The following is a 10,190-nucleotide window of genomic DNA, read 5'->3' on the forward strand; positions in this document are numbered from 1 at the left end:
TTTTGGTGCCTTGATGCTCAAGGAGGAGCATCAGGTAAAAGCAGAGTTTTATTGCCATGAGGGCTTCTGACAGGTGGAGACCCTGGGGCTCAGATGACCTCAGTCCCAGGTCAGAAGTTAAAATATTAATTATATTGGTTTAATGCTTTTCTTGACTTGGGGATTTGTTGTCAGACTGTAGCAGAACCACCTTAGTGTTTTATTGAAACCAGAGAAATGATCTTTTTCTTCTTTTTAAGCAGATGCTGTCCCGCTATTTTTAAGGTTGGATGTGGTGTGAAAAATGCCAATGGCTTGTTTTTAAAAGTTTAATAGTAATAAAATGGTTATAAAAATAGTAATACAATTCGAGTAATAATAATTTGGACAATTTGATTTGGGACAATATGAGACAATAGAGTCAAAGAGTTAGAGACAGTCTGGGTACCTTTTTCTGGGCAGCATAAGCCTGAAATGGACCCACGGTTAACAGAGGATTAACCCTTAAAACCAATAACCTGTTGCATATTCATACACCTCATCCATGATGCATAAATTCCATTCAAACACAGGATTCTGTCTGGGCAGTGTCAGCTTCTTCCTCTGAATCCTGACAGCGCCTTTGAGGCAGGAAGAGGTTCCTTTCTTCTGATAAGGGAGCAATAAATTCTTTTTCTCTAAGATTCAGGTGTCCTGTGGCTGCTATCTCAGTGCGAGTCCTTTCTTTAAAAAAACTATCCTACATAGCATAGTTTCTGTTTTAACATTTTGTTATAACCTAAAATTATATTTAACACATTACTTAAGAGAATTAATACAGAATTACTTCCTAACACAACACATACAATATTCATTTTAATGTTTGTGAAAAGCCAATCATAAAATACATGCATTTTTCACAAGGAGCATCAGGTAAAAGCAGAGTTTTATTGCCGTGAGGGCTTCTATCAGGTGGAGACCCTGAGGCTCAGATGACCTCAGTCCCAGGTCAGAAGTTAAAATATTATTTCTATTGGTTTAATGCTTCTCTTGACTTGGGGATTTGTTGTCAGACTCTGTAACAGAACAACCTTGACGTTTCATTGAAACCAGAGAAATAGTAATTTACTTCTTTTTAGGCAGATACTGTGCTGCTATTTTTAAGGCTAGATGTGGCTACACAAAAGCGATCCGCAGAAGCGCAGCTTTGCAATTTGCCATAACGATAGAGCTCGGCACGTTTTTACCGGCGGGCACCTCAAGGAGCCCACGGCCGCTGCCGCCCGTCCCCTCAGGGCGAGCCACCGCCCCCAGCTCGTCCCGCCTCGCGGCCGCCATGGCGCCCGCCCCGCCCCGCACCTTCCCGCCCTCACGGCGGCGGCGCCATGGCGGCTGTGCGGGACGTGGAGATCGACCCTGAGGGCACCTTCAAGTACATCCTGGTGCGCCTGCAGCGCCCGGGCGGCGGCGGGCAGCGGGACATCGTCCGCGGCACCAAGGCGGCCGAGTTCCACAGTGCGTGACAGCCCGCGGGGCCGAGCGGGCAGCGGCCGCAGAGGGGCCCGCACCGGCGGCGGGTCTGAGGCGGAGCGGGAGCCTGCCCTAAACAGCTCAAAAATCCCTTTTTCCTCCTTTTTCTGCGTCCCCCGGGTGATAGGAAAATTGGGTCTATATATCTCTCGCGTGCCGTTTGGGAAGCCAGTTGAAAGGAACGAGGAGGTGTCTTTGCAAGCCGTGGGCCTGAGAGTGGATAAGGGCAAATATTGAGAGGTGAAAAAAGCAATGGAGGGGGAACCTTAAATTCCTATGGAATTCCACTCGTTGGCACAGACTTGCTCAAGACTGTGCTAAATCTCTGGATTTGCAGAAAAAGAACAGAGAGATAGGGAAAAAGAAAAATGGTGGGGGGGGGGGGTACACATTAGAAATGGGGTTTGTTAGGCGACTGGGGAAGTCTGTACCTTTCAAGGGAAAGAGAGAGGTAGAAAAATGATAATAAAAAGGAGACTGTGTCTTGTAACAGTTTGAGAGACCCCGCAGGAAATGCCCATGACCTCCCCCTTCATTCAAGTAAAGTTATAGGACTTCTCTGTTTCCATTTTGGACATAAATAAACCTCTGGTGTTTATGGACTAATTTTCCTGACACAATCAGCCTCATTTTGGAGAATGATGTATGCTAACTAAAAAACTATAAAGGGCTTTAACTGCAGCTTTTCTGTGTCTCTGAAGAGAAACCTCCCTGCTTCGTAGGTGAAATAAGAAAGTAGCCAAAAATTAGTTCTAGACTATGTAATGCCTAGTTCCTGTTCTAATGCCTCTCACCATTCTTCTTGTGCAGATCATATATTTGAAAAAGTAAATCCTGAGATGGAAAAGCTGGGATATGAGTGCAAGTGCCTTGGAGGAGGGAAAATTGAACATAATAGCAAAGACAAGAAAATCAGGGTATTTGGACTCTCAACAGTAAGTGCAGCTCTCATTTTCCTTCAAGTGCCTCTGTCTCTGATGCTGTGGGATTTTTGGTTAATAGCATGGTGGCTTTTGGCAATTTACATCACATTTAAACATTAACTGGCAAACTTGCCTGTCTGACTTGTGAGATAGATTAGAAAAGCAATGGTTTTAGGGAAGGAGAGCTGTATTATTAATCTAGCTGCCAAATTAAGTGTTAACAGGCAGCCATCAACTCTTGCAGACTGAGAAACAGAGTTAATTCTCTGCTTTTGGTGCCTTGATGCTCACGGAGGAGCATCAGGTAAAAGCAGAGTTTTATTGCCATGAGGGCTTCTGACAGGTGGAGACCCTGGGGCTCAGATGACCTCAGTCCCAGGTCAGAAATTATTAATTATATTGGTTTAATGCTTCTCTTGACTTGAAGGTTTGGTGTCAGACTCTAAAACAGAACTACCTTGGTGTTTTATTGAAACCAGAGAAATGGGCATTAACTTCCTCCCTAGCTGTACTGCTATTTTTAAGGCTGGATGAGGTCTTCAAAGTGGTTGCCAAAGCAGGAGTGAGCTGTGGATCTGTTGCTTTCCAACTGATATAACTATATGATCTGTTATTTTTGAAAAGCTTGCATTTTATAATGCATCAACTTTAACCTTTTCAGTTTAAATGCTTGTTTATTTAAGCTGTTCCTCTTTGGGGCTGTCACTGATGAATAAGAGTATGTTTTGTTTATAATACAACCTTGGACTCTTTTTTTTTCAGTATTCTAAGTAAACTTTCATATGAAATATTATGGGGAAAAAATAACCTGTAAATCACAGATTTCTATCTGTGTACTGCACTGTTGTTATGTGTAGTTCTGAAATAAGAAATCCAGATAACTCTGGTCATGTAAGACAATAATGGAGAGGCTACTTTGACCACAAGTACCTTAAATTTCAGTGAAACAGTAACACTGTGACCAGTGATTTTTAAACGAGGGCAAAAACCCACATGGGTCATCTGACCTTACCTTGAAATTGCAATGGCTGAAGAGCACAGATACTTAAAATTGTGCTATTATCAGCTAAGGGAGGGTGGGAAAGAAATAAAACATGAAGACTGTGATTTCTTTAGTGCCAGAGTAGTGCTCAAATGTTCACACTTATTTGCTTATTCCCTTTGCCATCAGGTGAGCCAAACCAGCTGTTTGTGTGCTCACACTTTAAAGTGGGTCAATGCAATCTCTGGTTTAAAGCAACATTCCATAAATACAGTGCCTGATGTGTTGGGAACATTTTAAAGCAAGCTTTCTGCTGGAGAAATTGTGTGGAAAATGCATTTTCTATGTGACTCCATCTCATTTTCTAGAACTTCAATTTGGGGAGGGGGGAATTAGAGAGGATAATAGAAAAATAAAACATGATACTACAAGAGTATCTATTTTAGAACTTTTGATTTGCATGTGAACAACTTTGTGCTGATAAAAACTGAATGGTTCTCATGATTTAATGTCCATGTCCAATTTGTTCTCTCTTGCAGGGCTATGGAAAAGCAGATCACTCAGTCACTGTAGAGATACTGAAGAAAGAGTATACAGATTATGAAATTACATGGTCAGATGACAAGAAATAAACTTGTGAACACAATGAGCAGTTCCAACCTGGTAACTGTGAGCTGTACTTTGATAAATAAAATTGAATGTGTGTTCTATGTGTGAAACCATAAATCTGGAGTAACTAGACTCTGCCATAATTTATAATATGGTCGGTAATCCTCAGAAATATCTTATTTTTTAGATCATTGCTTTGTGCAGAATATGGAGTTCTAATCCTTTTTCCTTTCCTTTTTGATGTGCCCTTTAGTTAAACACTCCCACACCACCTTACCTCTGATTTGTTTTCATCCAGTCCCATTTCAGTGATCTGTTGTAGGACACCTAAGGATTTACCATCAACTTCAAACACCACTGGGCCAAGCCTGGTCTTTTGACCACAGTGTTTTCAATTGTTTTTTCTATTTGTTTTTTCAATTTGTTTTTCTATTACTTTTTAAGCTTCTCATCTTTCTTACCCACATTTTAAAAAAGATTGGTGTGGAGGCTGGGGTTGACTGTTACAGTTCTTCAATGATCCAAATCTTTGATTTCCTCAATGATTTTAAAATCTAATGTTCTGCAGAAGTAATGATCAAAATATTTGATTTTCCTGTAAGAACCTTCCCTATAGCAGACTGGTGGCAATGTAAAAATTCTGCCAATGCTTCTTTCATTCTGATTCCCCTGAACTGCTTTGATTTGTGTGAATTTAATAATGCTTTTTTATTTTCCTAGCAGTAATTATGTTAAACTGCCTCCTCAGTACACCTAGACAGTGTCTGAATTAGCTAACATCACCCTCTTGCTGTGACAGGATGTTGCCTTTTGTTTGTTGTTTAATTACTTGCTACAATTTTGACTCTTTGTTTCATGATACTTTTAATTTAATTCATTTGTGGGTTTATTGACTTGCTGTCTTGAAGGCTTGCTGATTTCCAGAGGTAATTCTGGATGAGGAGATATTCTGGATGAGGAGGTATTCTGGATTATATAGTCTTCCCTTTTCTGTGGTTCCTACTGCACTTACCCAGCAGTATCTGGTGGTATAGGGAAGCCTTTCCTTTTCAGCATGCAAGTGACTCTAACAGTACAAACCAGGAAATCTGAGACACTTTAGGCCAGTTTCTATTGCCAAAAATCCTGCTGTTACTCCCCTCTGACAATTGTGATCCATCTTAAGTCACCTTTCTGTGCCTTTGTTTCAGTTGTGGAGAGGAATTTTCTGTTCTCATCCTCAAACCTTTCAGTCCAGTCCTCACCAGAAGAGTTCCAGGGTCTCCATCCCAATAATCTCATCAAAGCAGAATCTCCTAAACCTGGTGCTCCAGGTCTCTTGGTTGGCATCAGAATCCCCCCCTTGCAGCCTGGATTTTCCCCTCCAGCACCCTTGCCTGCTTTTACATCTGCTCTTTGTGCTTCTCTTTGAGTTCCTGTGCAATGGTTAATCTGGCTGCACTTCAAATACTGTGGTAATGATGACAGGATTGATTTTACTGAACAAGATTTTGATTTCAATGTCTAATAACCAAGAATAGCACACAAGTCAGTAACCTGCAAATTGGGCACTTCCCAGTTCCATGATCAAGGGCTTTTTTTCCCCTAAGCTTTAGTAAAATAACTGTAGCTGCCAGTATACAGACCTGAGTTTTAAATAGCCTCATTTCCCCAAACTGGCAAATAGTCTTCAAATGGAAGTCATCAGTTAGGGATAACTGTGTTAAAACAAACAAGCCTTTCAATTTAGTTTCCTGAGGTATTTAATGACTGATTTTAATCTTTGTCTCCACAATACTTACAGGAAAGACATAACTTACACTGGACTTATTATTGTAATGACATGTTCAAAACGTGAGGGGAGGAAAAACAGTGATGATTTGGAGTGAGCTGATCAAAACTGAGTTACCAGCTAATCTCTACCTTTTGTTTCTTCATAGAAGAAAGATTTTAATGTGTCATAAAAAAAATACTTTGAGGAACCTCCCAATTCAGTTATTTTTTTTAGTGCAATGTCATTTGGGGCAATTTAATTTCCCTGGTCATTAAGTAATACATACAAGTGTTACAAAGGAATGAAAAGTTTATTTTCTTCTATTCCAGTTTGTGAAGAGGAGCAGGACACTGGTTACTAGGGTGGTGAGGATTTCTCAGGTAGAGCAAGCCTTAATGTAGATGAGGGAAATTAGTATTATTTGAAGATTGAAACATCAACAACCTACAAAACTAAGTGTTGAATTCTGTTTCCTCTCAGCATGTACCTGCTGAATTCTAAGAACAGAACTCATCTCAAATATGGAAATCCCAATGCTAATTGTGCTGATTTCACCTGAGAAAAAGCATCTTCCATTTTCTAATCAGATTCTGAAATTGGAAGCTCATTATTCTGTGTGGGGGTTATTTGTTTTGCAGGTGTGCAGTCATGATAACATTGTGGCTCTGCCATTCTTCCCTCGTCCTAAAAATTCTGATTCTGTATTTGCACAAAACCAGTTATGTTTGAGCCAAATACTGAGTGAAGGCACAGTAATTAAACCAGAGATAGTGAGTTTGCTAGTGGAATATTATCAAGAGGAGATATTATAGAAGATTTTAAGTGCCTTCTTCATTTATTCATCCAAAGTTACATGAGATTCTTGTTCCTAACCATATCCTTTGTCATAGAGGTCAACATTTCTTATTACTTCAGGTATGGTTCTCTGGAACTGCACTAGACTAGCAGGTGTAGAACAAACTATTCAGTGCAAGCCATGATTTATCTAAGAATTGAGTTTGAAAAATGACAAATGGTAATCCATTTGTTTCCAGCTTCTCTGTTTTGACAGGAAAAAAAAAAGAGCTGTTAACAGTACCTTCTTGATTTGCCCAAGCTAAAACTTTCTTTGTTCCTCAGTCTGTAGTCAGCAGTTATCATTAAGTTTCAGAGTTGGTTCAGAAAAATTCCAAAGCACCATAGCAGTCATGGCAAAACTTACTTTTTCCCTCCCTCTTCTATCCTATGAGAGGCTAAATTCAGAAGTTTCCAAAACATCTCTTTAAAATAGCCTGAAACAGTAGTGAAGGCTCTTCTGTGAAGTACAGGAAATCCTTTACAACTCTGTCTTAATAGCAACAGGTTCAAAATGGGAAACTTAGGATTGACTTTGGACACCTTCAGTGATGGAAACTTGATGGCATAATTAAAGTGATGTAGATCACTGCTGTACTAAGTTTCTTTCCATCCTATTGCCTTCTGCTCTACCCTGAAGATCCTTGCATCCAGTTTACAGCAGTGGTCACTGTCTCCAAGTTTCTATTTCTGCAAGGGCACCTGATAAAGCAGTGCATGATGACAGCAGCTAAGAGCTTTCTGTCTGCTTTTGGCCAGGGCGAAACATGCAGTGGATTTCCTCTTTTTCTTTGAATTGCCAGTGGCAGTGAGTGCTCAAGATGAGGTTGTGTAGTTCTTTGGGGGTTTGTCTGCAGTGATTTCTTCAGCAACAGCACTGTCTTCAGCCTAGGGAAGTGCCTTGTATTTCAGGTTTTTCTGAGTGCTTTCTGTCCTGCCAAACTGCTGTAAAAAGACTGAAGAGGTGTGGATGTTCAGCAGTACCCCCAGCAAGTTTAGAGAAAGGGGCAATTCATTTCTGGAAAAAGCTTATTAAAGCAGTACAGCAATCTATTAAACTCCTCTAATAGCACAGTTTATCTCCTTTTCCAATTATCTCCTAAAGCTCAGTTCTGTCATCCTCCAGTATTTCATTTGTAGGCTTGTTGGTTGGTAGAAGGAACTTACCTTGTGTAGAATATTCTTTCAAGTCAGCTTCTAAACCAGCATGGCTTTTTCTAATTCCTTGCTGAAATTTTCTTAGCCTGTGACAGAATCTGAATGTGGAAATTTACAGACCACAGGGGTTAATATTGTTACACTCTTTAAAGGGCTTGAATAAGTTATGTGTGCACTACACATGGAAATGTTACATGGATTTCTGAGATCCCCGTGAGTGATAAATACAATCACATCTCCCTCTGCTGGCAAAGCAGCAGAGCTCAGAGGAGCGTGGTCCCTGCCTGAATCTGGCTGCAGTCAGGCTGCCCAACCCTTGAGAAAAGCCTCTTGCATTAACTTTGGGTGCTAAATTTACCTCATTCAGCCACAATACATCATGTATGCCATTCCTGTGATGTACAGTTCTGCTGCTGACAGAGAATGTGAAAGCCTGGCTGGAGACAATGACTTGCCTAATCTTTGTGTGTATATTAATTATCATAAACAGATGCTGCTTTAAACAGAACTCTATGTAAAGCCAACACCAGAAAAGTCCCTCGCTTCTAGTCAAACACTAGAATTTGTCAAACATTTCCACAACCACCATCCTTAATTTGTTAAACCAGAATAACAGAGGAAAAAGCAAAGAGAGACATGAGGATTTAAAACATTTTTCAGTTATGTTTTGGAAGATAATTAGTTTAATTTTAACAGGAATTTTTAAAGGTAATTTCCATAATGCATCTCTGCAGACCCTGATCAATTGTTTTAACCAAACTGGTTTTAAACACATTTTTATCTTCAATGAATTTCTCAAAGAGATAGACACCACCACCAACTCCAAAATAATGCACTTTGCTTGCCAAATACACACGGCCATTTCTATCCAGGAGCTGAGCCAGTGTATCATGCAAAGCACTGTAGTAGTCAGGGTTATAGATGGTCTCAGAGGTGAGAATTATATCATACTTCAAGCAGGGTTTGTTGCTGTTTGACAGGAGCTGGCTGACTTGAGACCAGTCCCCAGAAAAAAATCTGCATCTGCTGAGCACATCAGCTGAGCCCTCTGCTTTCCTGGGCCTCTTGGAAGGAGGCTTGCTGGCTTTTCTGTCCTTCCCACTGCCCATCCTCCTGCCTTCACTGATGCAGTTGGCCACCACGTTAGGCAAGGTTATTTCATCAATCACTGTGCTGTTGTAGTCCTGAAAATGGACTCTGGCAGCTTCACCCCGTAAAGCAACAATTCCCAACAATCCAGCCCCACAGCCAAGATCCAGTACAGTCTTGTTGGTAAATTCTATCTCAGCCTCAGACAAGTAGTCCATGAGATCAAAGGTGCATTCCCAGATTTTCAGCCCTCCTTCGTAGACTCCTGGGATGAGATCAGAGTGAGAAGAAACACTTTTGGACACAATGCCTTCACTGTCAGCATCACCTGAACATGTCCTTTCCACTACAGACAGCTTTACATGAGACAGGCCCAATACTGTTTCCATGACTTTATTTTCCAATACTTTGTTGAGATCTTGGGGAATGCTGTGCTCCTTGGCAGCTTTCACACAGAGGTTTTTCTTCAAAGCTGCCTCATCCTGGTGCTTAGCAGCAGCCAGCTTCAGGCTGGACTTTGGTGCAAGATCAGCAGTTTCCCTGCTCTTTTCCCTGGATTCCTGCTTGTGTTGTGGAGAGCACAGCAGTAAGAAATGAGCATCTGCCTCACTGTTCTCATTTTCATCAACAGCAAAATCAAATCGAAAATCCATTTTCAAGAATAACAGTTTTTTAAAAGCTTAATTTCTTAGAGCCAAGCTTTTATCTAGGTATTGTTGCGGGACGGAGTATTTCGCTGGTGCAATATCAGACGTCTTGCCAAGAGCCAGGTGAACTGCTGCTGGAAATAAGAGTTAATAGTTTTATGTCTCATTAATATCAGCACTAGTTGTAGCATCCTGATTCTCATTACCAGGCTCCCCCGGGAAGCCGTGGAGTCTCCCTCTCCAAACATTCCAAATCCACCGGGGCGCGTCGGGGACGCTGCCTTGGCGAGGGGGCTGGACCGGCTGATCTCCAGAGCTCCCTTCCAACCCTAACTATTCTGGAATTTTAAAAACGGCTCTCTAACCACTTATGTTTATTAAAACACAGCCTCACAGCTGACCCCATCTCACATACCAGGCAAGGCAATTAGGACAGCTGCCAGCTCCGCTAAAACTCGCGTTTCAGACTCCGCGTTTCAAGGGGCGCAAACGCAAGGCGCGGAGCGGTCCGGGTGCTGCCGCGCAGGCCGGGCTGGGGGCTCCGGGAGCGTTTCCCACCGCGCTTTCCCCGCGCCGTGCCCGCACCCACCCGCGGCCGCCGCTCGCTCCGGGCCATGCCCCGCCGCTCCCACACGGAGCCGCTTCCGCTTCCTCGGGCGCGGGGCCTTGTGGGAGCGCGGGCGCCGCTCCCGCCGCTGCCCCGCGCT

General features: G+C 42.1%; 2 protein-coding genes across 4 annotated transcripts; one reads left to right on the plus strand and one right to left on the minus strand.

Annotated features, from left to right (window-relative positions):
• The first annotated feature begins 1,295 nt into the window (after positions 1 to 1,295).
• Positions 1,296 to 4,119, plus strand: LOC136560258 (14 kDa phosphohistidine phosphatase-like). The gene is made up of 3 exons (XM_066555979.1): positions 1,296 to 1,473; positions 2,299 to 2,423; positions 3,933 to 4,119. The coding sequence occupies exons 1-3, from the start codon at positions 1,344 to 1,346 to the stop codon at positions 4,023 to 4,025; spliced, it is 348 nt and encodes a 115-aa protein (XP_066412076.1). The 5' UTR covers positions 1,296 to 1,343; the 3' UTR covers positions 4,026 to 4,119.
• Positions 4,120 to 8,198: 4,079 nt separating this feature from the next.
• Positions 8,199 to 10,099, minus strand: METTL18 (methyltransferase 18, RPL3 N3(tau)-histidine). 3 transcript variants are annotated; one of them, XM_066555978.1, is made up of 2 exons: positions 10,073 to 10,099; positions 8,199 to 9,614 (listed from the first exon to the last, which is right to left on the minus strand). In XM_066555978.1, the coding sequence occupies exon 2, from the start codon at positions 9,487 to 9,489 to the stop codon at positions 8,437 to 8,439; it is 1,053 nt and encodes a 350-aa protein (XP_066412075.1). In that variant the 5' UTR covers positions 9,490 to 9,614; positions 10,073 to 10,099; the 3' UTR covers positions 8,199 to 8,436. The 3 variants fall into 3 exon arrangements, with proteins under 3 accessions (XP_066412075.1, XP_066412074.1, XP_066412073.1); XM_066555977.1 differs by having other exon boundaries at positions 9,899 to 10,089; XM_066555976.1 differs by having other exon boundaries at positions 8,199 to 9,617; positions 9,899 to 10,089.
• Between the last annotated feature and the right edge of the window lie 91 nt (positions 10,100 to 10,190).

This window comes from Molothrus aeneus, chromosome 9 (assembly GCF_037042795.1).
Source record: "Molothrus aeneus isolate 106 chromosome 9, BPBGC_Maene_1.0, whole genome shotgun sequence".
Classification (NCBI taxonomy): Eukaryota; Metazoa; Chordata; class Aves; order Passeriformes; family Icteridae; genus Molothrus; species Molothrus aeneus.

Excerpts from the sequence above, each read along its gene's own strand:
- LOC136560258 (XM_066555979.1), top strand. The coding sequence starts at position 1,344 with ATGGCGGCTGTGCGGGACGTGGAGATCGACCCTGAGGGCACCTTCAAG. Across the intron at positions 1,474-2,298 it reads CAAGGCGGCCGAGTTCCACA|ATCATATATTTGAAAAAGTA; the intron begins GTGCGTGACAGC and ends CTTCTTGTGCAG. Across the intron at positions 2,424-3,932 it reads GGGTATTTGGACTCTCAACA|GGCTATGGAAAAGCAGATCA; the intron begins GTAAGTGCAGCT and ends TCTCTCTTGCAG.
- METTL18 (XM_066555978.1), bottom strand. The coding sequence starts at position 9,489 with ATGGATTTTCGATTTGATTTTGCTGTTGATGAAAATGAGAACAGTGAG.